The sequence below is a fragment of the Perna viridis genome, chromosome 12, assembly GCF_037379345.1.
Source record: "Perna viridis isolate PV_CMFRI_1.1 ecotype Kerala chromosome 12, ASM3737934v1, whole genome shotgun sequence".
Taxonomy (NCBI): domain Eukaryota; kingdom Metazoa; phylum Mollusca; class Bivalvia; order Mytilida; family Mytilidae; genus Perna; species Perna viridis.
Genome location: NC_142456.1, coordinates 25,496,028 through 25,515,849, shown reverse-complemented (window position 1 = coordinate 25,515,849; position 19,822 = coordinate 25,496,028). Strand labels below are relative to the sequence as shown.

The 19,822-nt window shown below is 33.3% G+C and overlaps 1 protein-coding gene across 12 annotated transcripts in view; it reads right to left on the bottom strand.

Annotated features, from left to right (window-relative positions):
• LOC148601816 (uncharacterized) overlaps positions 1-11,463 on the bottom strand; it is a 36,842-nt gene extending 25,379 nt beyond the window's left edge. For 5 of the 12 annotated variants that reach the window (XR_015917385.1, XR_015917387.1, XR_015917388.1 and 2 more), the window contains exons 1-2: positions 6,378-9,991; positions 5,847-6,122 (exon numbers count right to left, since the gene is read on the bottom strand). Coding sequence is in view for 6 of the 12 variants with exons in the window: in XM_088556888.1 (XP_088413014.1) it covers positions 5,847-5,999 (153 nt within the window). In the remaining 6 variants the exon portion in view is untranslated. Of the gene's footprint in view, positions 1-2,210; positions 2,351-3,490; positions 4,292-5,846; positions 6,123-6,377; positions 9,992-11,038 lie in introns of those variants that run through there. The other 7 variants (XM_088556887.1, XM_088556889.1, XM_088556881.1 and 4 more) reach the window with 6 other exon arrangements.
• Positions 11,464-19,822: the final 8,359 nt, after the last annotated feature.

The window sequence follows — 19,822 nt, the reverse complement described above, 5'->3', positions numbered from 1 at the left end:
CAGTATTATCATCTTGTTGGCGGTTGCGACACTCATATTGCAGTTCAAAATCTTAAGAATGAATATTTTTTGCAAAGTGTATGTGTACAAAGAGTAATCAAGGGAACCAAGATTATAGCGGTAATCAAAAGAATGTAATCCAGGGACAAAGACCAGACATGGAAAACAGACATACACAACACAGAACATAAAGTAACTAAAATCATACATACAAAGTAACAAAAGTAAATGAGCAACTCGACTTAAAAAATTGGAGCATGGACCAGGTGCACCGGATATTATAAGCGTCCTCTGCTTTTCTAGAAACACCCGAAACAAACACTTGAAATTTCCAAAATGATCTGATTATTGTTTAGAATTCCCATCGCCAATGCCCCATTGCCCGATTCCGTCTAAAATGGGATGGGTACGGTACTACATATCTGTACCTAGGTGTGCCATTTTTTTTTAATTACAACGATGTATAATGTTTTGAGAAAGGTGTAAGCGTTTAACAATTATCACACAAATGTAGTTTAAAACACAATTAGTGTAAAAATCACACATTTAAAAATATGCGTTAAAGTGAGCATCAAACGAAAATTCAAAAACCAAGAAATCAAACATAAAAAAAAATATGAACTAAACAAATAAAGAAATAACCCAATCTCGTGTTTTCACATCTTAAAATTGTAAAATTGCCTCATAAGACTCAACTAAGAAACACTGTTTCTGACAACATACTCTTCCTTTTCCAAAAACAAAAAAGTGAACGTAAGTAGTGCACAAAATATATCAACAGATACTTAACGGCGTATCGGCTAATAATGTGCGGACAAAATAGTTCATAGTCGCACTTTGACACTAACGAACGGGAAATACTGACGTTGTCCTATTGTGATAAAAATTGATATAGCTATACTGGCCGTTAAAAAGTGTAATGTAGAAGACTAGCTTCTTTCCTGGCACATGCAGGTCTTAACAGATATTCCTACATCATTTACATCATTATTGACCTTTCTAAGTGACAATCCTGACAATCCTGACAGGTACACAAGTAATGTAAGGAGATATGGAAATATGTGATTTAGATATTTTTTTTTTTGTTTTTTGTTTTTTGTTTTTTTTTTGTTTTTTTTTTGTTTGTTTGTTTGTTTGTTTTTGTTTTTGTTTGTTTGGTTTTTTTTTGTTTGTTTTTTTTTTTGTTTTGTCCAACACATCATTTTGTTCAGCTGTAGTCTAATCAAACACTAATATGGAGTAGGCATCATCTATAATCGAGTACAGCATTTCTTTTTTAGCAGTAACATGTTTCGCTGTAAATGGCAAACAGTTTTAGGCGGCAAGTCTATGAGCGGGGCTTAGTCAACAGTGAACACTGACTATTCATATTTATTTGAAATTAATTAGCATTAAACTATATGGATAATTATTAAAATATATAAATGCATATGTGTATTTTGGTCTGTTACTTAAAATCTTGACACTTTTTAAATATTGTCGGTCTTCGGAAATGACGAAATTAAAACATGTAAAAGTGACGACAATGATTGCAATGTGACGTTCTTATAATGTTAACATTGTGCACATTTTAATTCACTTTCGCTATTTATGTAACAATTTTCAGACGTGCAAGAAATCGTTTTAACTTTTAAAAGTAATTATTGAGGATTCTAATTTTAATTTTATATTCTCTCCGCGACATATCACTTCTAAGTGATGCATTTCTGTTCTCATCATTCTGCACCATGCTAACTTCTCCACGCTATTATTGGTGTTTGAATAAGCAGCAAAAATCTTTATTTCAAAAACAAGTTTGTGGAAGAAAAAGACAATTGTATGTATATTATATGAAACAAAGAGCAAATTTAAATGTATATTATATGAAATAAAGAGCAAATTTAAATGTATATTGTATGAAATAAAGAGAAAATTGACATTTAATTTGTGTTATTTATTAAAATACATGTAACATATTTGTTTTGAAATTATTACTGTAAACTGCTTCATTGCTTACATATTTTTTTCAACCACAATCAATTTAATTTCAGAGGACTTACATTGTATGGTTTTCCACCATAGTATCAGGGTCTATTTTAATATTCCTTGCTGAAATTTGCGACGGCTTTATGTCTAAATGCAAAATCAGCAAAAACCAAACTGCAGTAAAATGACTTACAGTTAATCTATATTAATTTAAATATGAAAATAACACAACACAACGCACTCACCCTAGCCTTCTGAACTCCACTTCCGTTCTGTAGATTACTAACAAAAATAAATATTGTGGACTTTGAAGTATATCAAGAGTCATCTCAGCTAGTTCTTCATTCTCGTCAATACCAGGAGTATCCATAAGTATAACATTGCCCTAAAAAATTAAATCGATATTCCCTTTACTTTTTTTGTACATTTGTGCTCCTCTTATACACGATTTGTTTCTCTGCTATTATGAATCTCAGCTCATGGCTAAACTCTTTAAGGATCATTCAAAGCATGGTTTGTTGCATGAATTCAATATTACTTTTAGATATCCTGATGATGTTTCGGTCGTAAAAATCCTAACTTCGAAAACTATGTTCTACCCAAAAGAATTTAAGTTGACTAAGTCTAACAATCATACTACTAGAACACATTTCCTGATTTGAATTACAGTAGAAATTGTAAGAATAATCAAGGGAACCATGGTTATGGGGTAATCAAAAGAATGTCATCCAGGGACAACGACTAACATGGAAAACAGACATACACAACAAATAACATAAAGTAACTAAAACCATAAATACAAAGTAACAAAAGAAAATGAGCAACTCTAAAAATATTTTACTAAGTTCGTTCACCGTTACAAAAAAAAACTACGATACAAAAATATCAAAGCACTTATTCATAATTGAAAATTGTATTGCTCACCCAGTTTGTTCTATAAAGCACATTTTTCAAGCAAAATCCAATGGTTGCATCGATTTCCATTCATTGATTTACTGGTTAAGGATGCGATTTTTTCAATTATTCATGTTATTGTCTATTCTTTGAACCATGGTTTCACAAATAAAGATATTCGACTCCAAATTGCATCTCTACGTAAAAAGAATTCTTACAATAGCACTACGATGAATCTTGCCTATTTAGTACTTGACGTTACTACTTTTAACCTTGTCCATTGGAATTCTAGTGACTGATTACTTCTAATGCTGGTTGTTTTATGTCATTCCTTGTTAGACACGAGCTAGCTTTCAGTAAATGAGAGCATTTTATCGCGCGTTAACTTTAGTTTGTTGTTTCAGTTAATTTTGACTTTACATTAAAGGTAGATGGATAGAGGCTATTTTAAAACAACCGCAGATTTCATGCACTTGTCCAGAGTCAGGAGGTCATGGTAAAAGAGTAATCAAGGGAACCAAGGTTCTAGCGGAAATCAAAAGAATGCAATCCAAAGACAAAAAAAACAAATATGGAAAAAAGACATGCACATTAAAGACGAAGAACGGTAAGAAACTACAATAATACATACAAAGTAACAAAAGCAAATTAGCAAATCCGGCTCCACTAAAAACTGGAAGCATGGACCAGGTGCACCGGTATGGTAAGCGTCCTCTGCTTTTCTAGAAACGCCCGATGAGCCGCTCATAGAAAGTCAAGTCCGTCGTAGACAAAAGTAGAAAAAAAACTATGACACGATGAACAAATCAGTGTTTATATTGCAGATGGATATACCATAAAGATCCACCAGTTCGTAATGGCGACCATAAAAGGTCTGTATTGCTGACTATAATCTTGTAGCAACAGAACCCTGTTCCAGAAGCCTAACTGTAAGAAGTCTAACGCGATACAAAAAGTCTGCGTAGTTACGGCAAGCTCTGGCATAAACGTGTGATTTGTGATATGAAAACTCCGTACGCAGGTGCTGAAGGGATGTTGCCATAGATGAAAGAAAAGTTGAGTTGACAATTTTAAATGAAAAGTAATCATGTTAGTCATAAAGTTTGGTCCATTTAGTTTTCCTTTACCATCGGTCTCTACGTGTAGGTCAAGCTATGAGGCTGACTTCATAGTGTCTGTAGAATCCTTTATCTCCAGTACTTTGGAGTAGAAGCGATGTATCAAGTCCCCGTTACTAGAATTGTTTAACAATAGTACGTCTCAATATAGCGGAAACTGAGATTAACGGATATAGCTAAACGATATTCTTTCTTTTGGATCAGATCAGCTATAACGTCAGCCTCATTAGAGTGTAGGAATAGGTCAGCAAGTAGCAGAGTACAATTTGTTCACATTGGAATGCCGACCGTTGTTGAAGAACGCGTCCACCACACTGGAAATAAATATGTCAATTAAAATTCCAGCATTTTGAAAACATCTTCTTATGCATATTTAGAAGATGATTTTGAATTATTTTCCCAGAGTATGAGGAATATCAACCAAGAACTATATAATTATATCTAGGTGTACCATCTCTTTTACAGAAACAACGATGTATAATGTTTTTGAGTCGATATTTAACTGAATATGAGGAATAGAAGTATACAGTGTTAAAAAAATATAGGTATTCTACTGTATTCTGATAATAATCCTGCATTTAGGGTCTCCAAAAGATCTTTCGAACTTTTTAGGATCCAGATTGAATTAATACAACTACGGGAGTAACAAGTGATATGGTAAGACTGGTGACTCTCTTTGAGAGCTGTGAGTATAGAAGGTTCTGAAAGAGATTTTCTGGTACATTTTGCAGATCCAGCTATGTAATGCTGTTTGTATGGTTTCTTGTGGAGTTTAGGAATCCAGTACATAGACGGTAAATCACAATTATCATCTTTGGTAGAGAGGCCAAAAGAGGATAACACAAATTTATCCACTATCTTTTTTTGACTGTATAGTGGGAGTATCACTTATCACTGCTATTATTTTCTACGTCTATATCTGATAATAAACATTTGATGTAAAACGTTTGGTAGACAATGTTGTTTTGGGCTTTGTCTGCTTTGTCTGCTGCACAAAAATATGTCTTTCTGTCATTATATAACGTTTTGTATGATTTGGAAGAGATTTAGTTCATTTAGCGTGGATTTGTTTCCTTTTAGTTGTGGAAGCCTTCCACAGCTTACTTAAAAGTGTGTTTACACTACTAGAAGACATTTTAATATCAACTATTTTGTATGTGAGTAACGGTTGGGCTTATCCGTTCCTTTTTGTATTTGTGGTTCAAATTAGTCCTTTTTGTCATCTACATGCCTTTCTACTCTGATGGTTCCCCGTGAGGACATAGTCATATGTCGGAATTCAGATTTAAAAAAAAGATTGTAAAGCATAAAGTCATTTTACATGCAAAATAATTGTCGGAAGCTCGATTACTTTTCTTTTAAAATCAAGGAAATTTAATAGGATGTTACTTTCCTCTTAAAGTGTGACAAAAATTAACGCTTTGTGAGCGGACACAACCTCAAAATTACTTTTTATCAAATGATCCTCTATCCTACATAATAACACCTAGATGAACTGTCCCGTACTATCATACATCGTGTACTAAGTTACAGCCCTAGATTAATCCTACGAGGAGGAATGACCCGGCCAGCGAAAGCTATATTTTTATATAGCCTAGCTGGCCGAGTGTTCTAGGGCGCTGGACTTAGTGCAGGCGGTGTTGCCATAGATGTCACAGCGGTACGAGTTCGAGTCCCGCGGAGGGAACGAACAACAGATTTGCGTCGCAAATTTGACAGTTCTAACATCGTTGGGAATTTTTCAGACCCTTCTATAAGTTAATGTTATCTTCCCTGTATCAAATTGATCCGATGGAGCAGTGTAGCGAATAGAGTCGTCACATTCTGAGACGTTGTATATATGTATATAGTTCTTTCCAAGCTACTTACATGTACATTTAAACTGGGAACTGGTAGATACACATCTACATAATGTATGTTCTTTTGAGAATGGCCTGATATATTTTTGAGTTGAGTAGAAAGCTCCTCCATTGCAGTTTGAAGTGAATGTAGATCCTCAAATTTATCCTCTGTATCCAACATTTCTTCTTTGGTATAAGTTTTTATAAAGAACTCTTTTGAGTTATGTATTCTAGTAACAGTTTTGGTTGTTGCAAATGTCAATTAGAGTATTGATTAAAGTTGTTTTTCCACTGTTGGTTTCACCTAGAGGAATATCGTTACAATTAAAAGTAAAAAAGGAACATCTACGATTTTTTTTTAGTTCGCTTTATGTTTTTTTTTTTTTTTTTTTTGGTTTCTTTTTCATGTGTTATTTATTGACTATGGTTTATTTTGTCTTTTATATCATTACTGTGTGTGTTTTAGGTCACGATGTTTATACATACGAGTCAAGATGAAGACAGTCGTGTGCACAAAGTTAGTATCATTTAAAACTTTAAATGAATGAGGTGTACGTACCTGCTACAATAATGCGACAACAATTCTTTAGCAAGTTGTACTTTCGTGAATTGAAAAATTTAAGAGAACTGATTACAAAATCTTGTAACTCCTCTTCACCGAAAGCACATCTCTCAAGTTCCCTCACACTGTCAGAAATGTCATTCAATTTCTTAAAATCGTCTCCGGTTAAAGTAGACATCTTTTGAATAGAGCGTCGTCGTCCACATTATTAAAAATTGAATTCGTAAAAAATAGAAATATCAATATAGCAAAAATGTATAATATTATGATAAATATGTAAATGATGAATTTGTCAAAGAGACAACAACCCCATCGGGATGAAAAATGTCAACTCAAGGCCACCCATGAACGCCGAGGAAACCCTCACACCACTGATTGTGTAATATGTTAATATAATATGTTATTGATAGATTTATACGTAATATTTATTTTCATTAGTTATGCCTTGAATATGTTGGCATGAGACTATTATTGTAAAGATAAAGCAGTAATTTGTATCTTTGATTTTACGGTTCCTCCAGCTTCAATACCGATGTAGCTAATGTACCGCGGACTTGACTTTTTATGAGCAACTCGGCGGGTGTTTCTAGAAAAGCAGAGGACGCTTACCCTACCGGTACACCTGGTCCATGCTCCCTGTTTTTTAATGGAGTCCGGGTTGCTCATTGCTTTTGTTACTTTGTATGTATGATTTTTTTTACTCTTTGTTCTTTGTTGTGTATGTCTGTTTCCATGTCTGGTCTTTGTCCCTGGATTGCATTCTTTTGATTACCGCTATAACCTTGGTTCCCTTGATTACTCTTACAAATGTATTAAAGCCAGTATATATTAATTATTATATAAATGTAATTATGGAACGCCTCACATGTCTTATCTGGTCAATTATATTTATACCCGGTGCTGTTTCCTTTATATTCGGTACTTCCTTATTTATATTCGGTTGTATTATTTTTATATGTAGTGGTTTTTGTTTCTTTATATGCGGCGGTTTTACCCATATATTCCGTGAATTTACCTTTTTATGCGGTGGTTTTCAACATATAAAGAAGAGTTTGGATGTAGAAAAATACGCCGCATACAGAGGTAAATCCATTGCATTTAAAGATAAATCCACCGCATCTTAAGATAAAACCACCGCATATAAGGTAAACCACCGAATATAAAGACAAATCCACCGCATATCAAGATAAACCACTACACATGAAGAAACACGCATATAAATAAGAAAGTACCGAATATGAAGAAAACAGCACCGCGTATAAATTTAATTGACCAAATAAGACATTTAAGGCGTTCCATATGCAATACATAATGAAATGAAACGTTTTCACAACTTGCATTCATAAAGCATTTCCATTTACTTCCTACCAAGTTAACAAATGTATTTAATTTTTATTGATGATTTTAGATTTTTTTAAAGGTACACTAAAAAATGGGTTTATCATTTAAAATATTTCTTTTTTCTGGTAGCTCGCTGATGTCCTCCCAACCTTGGTTTTTATTAGAGAATACACCAAAATGTGTGGGTTTTTTCTTTTTTTTTTTTTTTTTTGTTCAGAGAGTGCATACAATCAACCGAGAAGTACATAGAAATTTTGATTTAAAACAATATGTTTATACAATATTTTTTTAATTAATCCAACATTAAGACAGCTTTATGTGTATAAGTCTGCATCCTAGAACTTGACTTAGCTTTCACTTTAATGACTTATCGTAATCATGTATTACATCTTAGATTTTTCTTTACCTAATGATTTAGTGGGTAATTTATTGCTCCTCCGGATCCATTTTCAAATTTTTCATTAATATAAAAAAAATGTTTGCAAGTATTATACAAAAGAAGACGAAACATGAAATTTTCGAATGCTTACTTTTTGTTTAATTGCTCTGTAATGCCGATTAAATATCATGACAATGCCACATGATGTAAACAAATTCCCAAGTGCATATCCCAATCGTGAAAAGGGAAATACTGCTTTATTTATAAAATAATGTAGGCTATAAACTGTTCAAAGGCACATACATGGTGTAATACATGTTTTGAAGTTGTTGAAATCGCAGATAGTTGAACCGTGTAAAGATAAGCTACCTAATAATGTAACCTATTAAACCCGTTGATATTTCAAAGCTGTAAAATAAGATACACGAATAGTTAGTAATAGTCACGAGTTCTGTCCAACGTATCAGTTGAGATGTTTTATACGCTGGAATGTTAGTACATATGAAAAGATAGTTGGCCATCAGAAAAACTAAGTAATCGATATAAAATAAGATTATGATTTTTTTTTCTTCTATCAAGTTCGACATGAAGTAAAAGATAGGAGACAGATTCTAGTGTCTCTGTAACATCATTCATTAAGGTCAAACATTTTGGTGTCTAAGATGAAAATTTATCATTTAAATATGCCATCTCAAGAAAGACACCCAGTTTCTTTTAAAATGAAGTATTAAGTCAAGAAGTATATTTAACGAATATCCCCAATATACGTAACAAGATATATTAGATCGGTGGTATAATGAAGGAGTTAGATATTGTTTAGAATGAAGTAACCGCTGCGAATTTGTATTCAGATTATTATTATATAGGTATGTATTTATACTTTTGAAAACGGAATCTGCAACTGATAATTCCAAAATCGATCAAGCAAACTCCCTACTCCGTCAATGTATTATCAAACGACCAATTGCTTCGATTTATGCTTGTCACTACTAAATATGCATTAACTTCTTTTATAGCCAAATAATTAATTTCAGAAGTAACATGTATTCTGATTGGATAAAAATTTGTGTCCATCATCTCATAGATCCAATTTTATACATGACTGTGACTTACTTGATCAATTTTGATACTGAAATTTATTTACAGGAATGACTTTAATTTTCTCCACTTATTAGAAATAACTTCAATGCCCGTGGTGCACACTTGAAAATAATATGCTTCGCAGGTTATTAATGTGCACCACGTGATTGAGGTTATTGATTCATAGACCTGAACAAATATAACCGTCTTTCCTAACATAATGTTCGATTTCCCTTCGAGATTTGTCATACGCAAGTTTTATTGTATCTATGTACATGTGCATACCTTTTGTTATTACTTGTAGACTTATTTTCAATGAAATTATCTGATATTCATCCACAAAATCCGCTCTGATGTCTAAAAGGATGCATCAGCAATGTGAAACTAAATTTTTGCGTTCAAATTATTATGTTTCTGTTGTGTTATCTTTTCTTTTTTATTAGATTATTCAAGATATGGAGGCTTATTTCTGTAATCGACAAGTTGAGCTGTCAAGATAATTATGTAAATATGTAGACATAAATATTACAACGAGTCTACTTAAAAATCTCGAAAAGTCGATTTTACGACATTTTATGCCGACTTAACACGACAATTATCTAGTCAAGTCGATATCTTTTTCCAGACAAGTCGACATTTCATCGTCCTTGGGTAGAGAGAGTAATCAAGGGAACCAAGTTTATAGCGGTAATCAAAAGAATGTAATCCAGGGACAAAGACCAGACATGAAAAACAGACATACACAACAAAGAACATAAAGTAACTAAATTATAGAAGTCTATTTCTGTCATCGTTATAAATAAATGTCGCGGAAAATTATCTCGAAAAGTCGTGATAATTTGGGTATTTTGTCGACATAAATGACAATTTTATCTCAAAAGTCACGATAATTTTTCGCAATAGTTAAGATAAATTAAATTATGTCGACCGTTCGATATAATTACATGAATTATCGCGACTTTTAAGGAACCAACAACAACTTGTGCCTTTGACATAAAATATTTTGACGATAAATTATGACAACTGTATACTAATACAACGACTTTATGTGCTAATTATCATGAGAAATCGTGATATATTATCTCAACTGGTCAAGTTATGATATCTGTCGACATAAACTATCGCAATCTGAGAGTTTTGTCTTACCACGAAAAACTAGCTTTTGTCGAGACATAAAGTCAATTAGCCAAGTTAATTCACGAAAACGTCAACATGATATATCGCAACTCACATGTTTTGTTGTTGACACTACTTGGCTTTTTCACAACTTTAAATTCTCAGATTGCGATATTTTATGTCGACAGATATCTTAGACATCATAACTTTTACGACCAGTTGAGATAATATATCACGATTTGTCACGATAATTAGCACATAAAGTCGTTGTATTACTATACTGTTGTCATAATTTATCGTGAAAATATTTTATGTCAAAGGCACAAGTTGTCGTCGGTTCCCTTCATGTAATTATATCGAACGGTCGACATAATTATCTTAACTATTGCGAACAATTATCGTGACTTCTTGAGATAAAATTGTCATTTATGTCGACAAAATACCCAAATTATCACGACTTTTCGAGATAATTTTCCGCGACTTTTTTTTATCACGATGACAGAAATAGACTTCCATAAAATGTAAAATACCCGAAGATCAATAGTAATCAGATATGAGGCGAACGCAAATTCACAACAAACAACACAGTCAAAATTAACCTTTTATCGTCTTTAAAAATAAGATTGGCTGCTTGCATGATATGTGATAGAAGAAATAGGTCAGCGAGTAGCGATGCAATCTTTGTTTGAATTCGTCAAAACTAAAACTAGACAACAATATTGAAGATATAACTGTTACTCACGATTTTTTTAGATATTTTTTTGCGACTTCCACTTATCTCGATGACAGAAATAGACTTACATACAAAATTGTTTCTCGCGATCCTTCACATTATCCGTTCATGGAAAAGTTGGAACACTGGATTGATATCCGTGCTCAATGTGTTTACGATTTCTCTCAATTAGCAGGTTAAGTGTATAAACATAATTGGTCTTTGCACCGACAGGGTCCAATACGTGTTTAAAGATGTGTCCTATTGATCATAAGAATGCACATTATCTTTGTACAGAGCGATATGTCTTGTGGTCGAATTCCTTGTCACGGGATCGACATGGCATAGACTTCAGTCACACATAAATTATAATAGATGTAACGCGTAACTGAATTGGTCAATCCGTGATCTATAATTATCTTTGGTATCCTATAGGTAGAACTTGATAACCCATATCTCTAACTACAAATTCGTAAATTAATTCATATATATAGCGGCTGATTAAATTAAAATCACGAGAAACAATTTTAATTTTGTTGTATTTATCTGTTGAATTTGTTTAGTTGTTGTTTTGTACTGTTTTGTTCTGTTTACTTTTTGTTTGTCTTTTTTATGTAATAATGTTTGTAAGACAAACGGGACCCTTTATAAACATAAAAATACCCTGGAATGCAGATGAAACATTCTGTTTCAATTGTTAAATCGTTATCTTTTCATAAATATTAATATTTCTAAATGTTTTGCCTAGTATGAAAACCTCGAATAAGAAATGATGCCAATAGGGAGAAGTCTACGTAGATATGTATATATACATGTGTATATGTTTGCATTTAATTCTTTAAATTGGTCGATGGTTTCTGATAAGCTATTTTAACCTTCAACTACCAAACACTGATTAGCCATGTTTGGAAGTATACTTCTTTTGTTGTTGTTTCCTCTGATCTTCTTTGAAATAGGTGCAATTTCAGAAATCCAGCAGCTAAAACGTGAGTAGAGTTTCAGGACAAAATTATACCTCCCTGTAGAGTTATCTGTCTCTGAATCAAGATACCAGATTTTTCGAAGACTTGTTTTTGTTTTCCTCTCTCAAAAAGTTAACGCTTTAGACAGGGCAATCCAGACAATGCTGCCAAAACAGGTTGAATTCATTCGCCTTCTTCACACCTGGAATATATATAGAAGGTGTACGACATATGGTCCAGAAATGGACCTAATCAATTTAACGTCAGTATTACACGGTATTCTGCAAATGTTTGCTTATTTATTACCGTTTTTTCGTTCATGCATGAATTGTCCGGCACTGGTAAACATTATAGTTCTTATAATTTGCGAAACGTCTTAAAATATTTCTTTTATTCAATTTAGCTTTGCGTCATTCTGTTTCGATTTGTATAGTTTAATTATGTTTTTATTACGATTTGATTCATTTTATCGAATCGTTATGTTTTTATTCTTTTTTATCGATTATTTTCGTTTCGTTCTCGTTTCGCAATTTTTATGACTCAAGAATTATGGGTAATATTGATTACGAAATATTCGTAAACATCTAGGCGCCATACTACAGACTTTTATGGCCAACCCTATCTTGGAAAAGCAGTGATTCGATTCGTATTTAATTATCAAATCTAGCGAATATTTTCCAAGACAGGTTTGGCTCTCAATCGATCGCATTTATACAAGTACACTCAAATGTAAGCCCGGGTAATATTTTCGTTCCACAAGTTTCTCTCAAATATATTATCCTAGGGTCGCTTATGATATTGGCCCGGGAACCAGATTAACGCAAATGAAGCTGCCATTATTCTGAAAAAGAAGGTAAAAAGCGGATATTTATGCTTTTTCCTGCGGTAAGTATACAGAACCAAGTTAATAATATAACCATAAACGCTCCCAAAGTAATATTCTAGGCTGATATTTAATTCAGTCTGATTATATGTTTTCTAGCGATTCAAGCTTCAAATTTGATACCACAGCTAAAAATTTATTTATTTTTACTGCTTTTGGTTGCCTTATTTATTCGTATCAACCTAATTCAATATTTTTAAAAGAACGTGAGTGCCAGAGGATGTTTTCGTCAAATATACACTTATATTTCAATGTGTTTATATCTTTTTATTACAGGAAGAGTAATCAAGGGAACCAAGGCTATAGTGGTAATCAAAAGAATGTAATCCAGGGACAAAGACCAGACATTGAAAACAGACATACACAACAAAGAACATAAAGTAACTAAAATCATACATACAGAGTAACAAAAGTAAATGAGCAACTCGGAGTCATCTAAAATCTGGGAGCATGGACCAGGTGCACCTGTAGGGTAAGTGTCCTCTGCTTTTCTAGAAACACCTGCCTAGTTGCTCATAAAAAGTCAAGTCCGGGTAGATAAACGAGGAAACGTAAACTATGACCCGTTGAATAAATCAGTTTTCATGGTGCTGATGGATACATCATAACGATCCACGAGTTCATGATGACGACCATAAAACTTCTGTAATGATGACTTCAATCTTGTAGCAACATAACCCTGTTCCAGAAGCCTATTTTTTAGCGTTCTAGGACGATACAAAAAGTCTGCGTAGTTTCCACATGCAAACATGTATAATGGAAACGGTAGCATACATGTTTTCCGGTGATGTTGCTGAACTTGAAGAGTTGATAAAATATTATTTTCTACTGAATTATAAAATTGATGACATCCGTGGCTTTTTATATTTTGTGCATGGAAAGATGGTAAGCCATTCAAAAGTAACACGAGTAATGAGACGACTGAATCTGAAAAGGAATAACTGTGAAGCAGACTTTGCAACAGTTGTTGCAGCCATTCTACATTTACAAAGAAATGAATACAAAAATTGCGGATATAAAATGTTATGGGTCAATATGGTGTGCGAGTTACTCAGAGAACCCTCCGTCTGGCACTTGGTGTAGTTGACCCCCAAGGCGTAAATCTAAGATTACACAGAATGTTACATAGGGATAACTATCAAAACAGAGGACCAAATTATTGTATACATATTGATGGTAATGATAAACTGAAACCCTATGCTATATACATTCCTGGTGCAATTGACGGATTTTCGAGAAGAATACTTGGTTAAAGGCTGGATATTCCAACAACAATCCAAAATTAATTGGAAGACTCTACCTAGAATACATTCGAGAAGATGAAAGTTTCCCTAGATGCATAAGAGCAGATGCTAGTACGGAAAATACAATGATTAGAGATATTCAGCGTGCCTTGTATACCTGTTCAAATCAAAACGGGTCACACCCTTCATATCTATGTGGGAAATCAAGTGCAAACCAACGTATAGAGCGCTTCTGGGGGAAGTCTTGGTACAGCTTTTACTTGTGTATGGAAAGTTCCTTAAAGATTTGTGTAACACAGGTTGTATTGATATCAGCAACAACCTTCATATAGAATGTGTTCGCTTTGTATTCCTACCCTTGATCCAAACTCAATTAGAACCGTATAGACACGTATGAAATCTGCATAGGGTTCGTTTTCAGAATCAAGTGTCTACTCCATTAGGCATACCAAACGTACTTTTGTTACCAGCCTTAAGTTATGATGCACATGATTTTTCTATTCCTATGCCATTCGACATAGAAACATTGGACGAGCTCACTACAGAATATACTCTATGTTATCCAGAATTTGGCTGCAGTGACGATTTCATTAAGCTGATTGAGGCCTTCACAAATACTAACCGGTATGAACTTGAGATGCCAAAAACTATGCCAGAAGGATTAGAGCTTTATGTTTGTCTTTATGAACTCATCGCTGATATTGATAATGCACAATAGACCTCAGAGATTGAAAATACCATCGTACTTGCATTACTTCGATTTGGTTCTACTATTATTATGGTGTGATGAACATTACTCTATTTTTTCCCATATCGGTATCTTAGACGACGATTAAATAACAAATGTTTAATCATTGCAGAAAATGTAATTTTGATGTACATTGTATATTTTATGTGTATATATATGCTTTAACTTTCAGGTAAATTCAAATCTTGATTGAATGCAGTTTCATTATGGAATAATAACGGTTACAGAATGCCGATTTAACAATTAAAGACACTATCTAGCTAATATAATCCAATAGAATCTTTGATAGATGATATGGTATTGAGCTCTCTGGCTGATATGAGCCGAGTGCTGGTACAAGGACCGATATGTAATAATGCAGTCATAATCTATTTGAGTTTTTGCCAGCACTTTGCGTCTGTCGTCCGCTAACTTTCCATGTTTCATCTTCTTCTTGGGCACCACTCAACACAATTTACTAGTACTCAAACATGGCACAGAGATTCCTTTTGAGAATCTCGTTCGTTTATCTTTTATTATGAGTGTCAATTTCGTAATGAATCTTTATAGCTTGGCCGCCATATGACTTTTAAGTTTCGGGTTGGTCCAAGTTTTTGGATCTTCTCAAGAACTACTGAAGGAATTTAATTCTAGTTTAGCCTGTATGATCCTATGACTGTCCTTAATTCCAAGTCTTATTCGTTGGTAATCGAAAATTCAAAACGTTATTGTTGCCAACAAAGTTCAAAGTTCACATCAAAACCCTATGGGAAAGACATAATTATTTTCTCCAGTCTTTAATGTTCTGCCTCGTCATTCGCAGCCGTATATTTGAAATATTTATGTTATGTGCAGGATATCTTAAGAAATAAACATACAAGGTCTTGGTACAATAAGTTTACGATTTCAGAAGAGATGGTTTTTAAAATAAAATATCATTAAATAATTTAAAAATCATAAAAATATTCAGTTAAAATGCTGTATCTGGGAAAAGGGTCATTCCAAGTATTTTTCCCTGTAAATTTTACTTGTAGAACAATTCACGATTGAAATTATCTACCTATCAAAATTAGTTTTGAGCTACGTAGCAAAATAAATATACACAGGCATATATAATTCACGGGAAATTCGCATGCATTTCACGTAAATTTCATATGAAAACTGAATTTGATTTGAAAGTTCGATTCACTTGAATTTCACGTGAACTATGTAACAAAACATTTTAACTCAATTCAGGTGAAAATCCTGTGAAATTCACGTGAAGATATTTTGCCGGTGTAACATCAAAGAAACTTGCGAATAAAGGGCCAGAATTATTTCACACCAGTTGTCTGATTTTCTTCAAGATTGCTATTAATAAACATTAGACTTTTCTACTTTATACTGCCTTCCCGCATAAAAAACGGAAATTACGTTCAAAAAGATTTTTTCCGTATTTTTTTTCGATGCAAGGAATTTATTGTTTAAGGCTATAATTCCAGATATTTTTCGAAGTCATCACCTACAGGAAAAGTTAACTACACTAAAAATATGTTTGCAGCATGCTTGACATCATCCGTTCGATAAACATTTGTCATAAAGGGAGAGAAATATATAATCAACAAGAAGTAGGCATACCGTTTGGTTATAATTGTGTAAATCTACTTGCTTTTTTTATTTAATCGAGACTGAACTTCTTTCGGAACTCGTGAGGAACAAATCGATGAAGGATGTGAATTGCTTTAATCACAATAATAGATATATCAAAGACGTCCTGTCCATAAACAACACTTCCTTTGCGAAGTGTATTCCTTCAAACTATCCTCCAGAACTTGTGTTTAAAAAAAAAAACAGAAATAGATGTACATCCTTTGTAGAAAGTGTTCTTCTTATTACAAAAATCTACGAAAATTTCAATTCTAAAATGATCAATTTTCTAAACTTGCGAAGTAATATCTTCTCTTCTTCGGGTCATGGGATGTTTATTTTCCCATTGGTGCCACACGCACGTTCTACTCTGATATCTTGACCCATCATCGCTATCTAAGAGACCAGGTTACAAGAAAATACGTCTCAAATGATCCCTCAAAAAGTTATTCTTTAGATATCAGTCTTTTGTGAACTTATTCAGCGTTTCAGCTAAAAAATGGTTCAAGATAGTTTTTCTTAGTTACGTTTTACTTTTGTACTGGTAAGAACACTTTGTATTCGCAATTTGTCCGTTTAGTAGCGTTTTACTGTTTTGATTCTACAGAACACTATGGATCAAAATCACTGGGGTAAACTGATTACGATAACTGCAGTTACCGACATTCCGGCATGGCAGATGCAAAAACAGGCAGGATCGACTTCTTCAATCTACAGCTTAGATCGTTTCATGAAACATCATATTAGGTACAACAATCTTCATCGTTGGAACAAATTGGAAGTGATCGTCAGTCAAAAAAGTCCCTTTCTTTGTTTCTTGGTTTGACGATTGATTAATACATAAAGATGACGGTTACTAAGCTCGAGGAAGCCGGTAACTTAAAAACTCATAAACATTAAGAAGTCAGTAACATCAATTGTTTCTTTGGGTTAAAGGTTTTTTTTAAAATCAAATTAGTTTATAGATACATGTACATATATTCAAAATTATCAACTTACACTTTTTGTTGATGATTAGAAAAATCCGTTATTCAAACACATCTGTATGCAACCCATGAAATATGCTCAAGGCATACCCGTTCAAGTAAATATTGATAATTAATTTTTTTCAGCCGAGTGGATACTGTTTTTGTTATCTTTTTATGAAAAAGGATGTTAGGTTATGAGTACTTATTGGAGACTAATGTTTGATTCTGGTCTTCCTATGTATTTGGTTCTATTTGTTGATGGTGAGATGATGCTCCTCGAAACACGTATACAGCATAACGCAATTCAAAATATTCTTGTGACATCGGTATTTTGCATTTTTATAAAGTTAGGACAGCATATGTATTAGTATAATTATGTTTATTAAGTATTGACTACAGTAAAAATATCTCTACATGTACATGAAGAAGCTCATGGACAGAAATATTGTCTTTTGGGAAAACTTTGACATGTTGTGCGTGTAAACTATGACTCCTCATGAACATTTCTAGATTGATAATGGAGTCCATGTCTTGATATGGAAAAACACAGGTTTTTTACCCTAATAAAGAAAGTGAATGGACCTGAAATGAAATAAAATAGGAATTTCTTTTGAAACACCTGTAAAATTTTGTTATAGTGTATATAGCTTGACGTTTTGGTGACCTTAGTTTACTTAGACCAGTTGTAGTAATAAGAATCATGATAGTAGTTAGTCATATTCAGAAATCGGGACGAAACACATTCAAAAGTAACAACGCATGGATTACGCCCTAAAATCACACTATTGCAACGATCAGCATACACATAAGTAATTAGATAGGCAATCCGGAAACGTGATTATGAGGAAACTAAGCAGTATGAAGAACGAAAACCTGAAATTTCTGTTGAAAGGGTAGCAAACGAGAACAGGAGTCCCGGGTAGGGGAGAATCAATCGGAGCCGATGCAGGTGAATATGAAATCAGTAAATACTCCTGTCAACCTCTTAGTATTTTATATAAGCATACCTTGTTGACTGTGTGAGGACGCTTTGCAAGAGGTATTGTGTGCTTGAGACTAAATAGGCCCTTCTTGTCCATGAATGGATTCTCCTGCTATCACACAATAATATCATTGAAAAGATAACAATGAATTCCTGCAATCTAAATTAATGCTAGACGGTGACTGGACTTCTAAAAGTTGACATCAACCGTGAAGATCGTAATTTTCTACTTCCCAACACAATATAGTGTGACTCTGGTGAGGTTACTCCTACAATGTAAGAGGTTTGAATTCCTTTCCTTCATACCCCAACCTCTTACGTCCAAGCGCCATATTGCATAACGCTCTTTCCGCCGTTCCTTGAAATCGGCAGAATTATAGTAAACTATTTTCCATTTAAAACATTTCATACAGTTTCTAACCATTACACGGGAGAAGGTGACTAAACTAAAGAAAAACAATGACCTACCCGATGAGAAAATCCAGCAATCCTGGAAATCCATTGTGAAAGCAATTAAAATGAACTTCATATTTGGTTTTTAGCTTTCTGAGTGTGTAATTCCGGTTAATAAAATTACGGATTTTAAAATTAGTGAAACGAACATATCAAATTAACCAACGGCCTTTACCAACTTTAAGGTCGTTTTGTCAAAAATATATTGTATTCCGTAAAATTAGTGACCTAATTAAAATTTGCTGGTCATTTTGAAAACTGCCTTTCATTTCAGATGTTTTCTATATATTTAACAAATATTTACTACGATCGATGCTTTTACGCGCCGATGAAACATGAAAAAAGGAACATCCAATTTATGTATGTAAGTAGCACTCCAGCTAAGAAACTTGCAAAATGTGATTCATGGATAAAAAGCCAACATATTTTTATTTTTTTATATTTTGTTTGAATTGGCATAATAAACAGAAATTAACATTCAGTTTTCCGTATAACCCGTGTTCTTATGAGATGAAAATTACATAGAATACACTGTAGATTTCAAAATTAATTTTTAAGGGAGATAACACTGTAAATGACCCTCAAATACAATAGAATCTATTGGATTTTTAATGTTGATTATCTCCTAAGAGGAGGCAGAATTGAATGAATAATTACATATTTCATAATATAGTATTCAACTGAATTACAAAACTAAAAATATGTAGCCTTTTTGGGGTGTCATATTTTTCAGATTTTGCATGATTTCTACAAGACGGCTACTTAAAACCTGAATAAAACGCATACCTGTCGAAACAGAACAAATTTCACAGTCCAAAAAGGGTTGGGTTTCGACAGTTTTAGAGTGATGATTTTAAAATAAGATTAAGTATTACCTATGTATCAATAAAATCTATTTTAGCTTAATGACATTGTTGTTTTAATTTTAACCTTGGGTACATTTCGAAAAGCAAAATTAACCGAGCTATT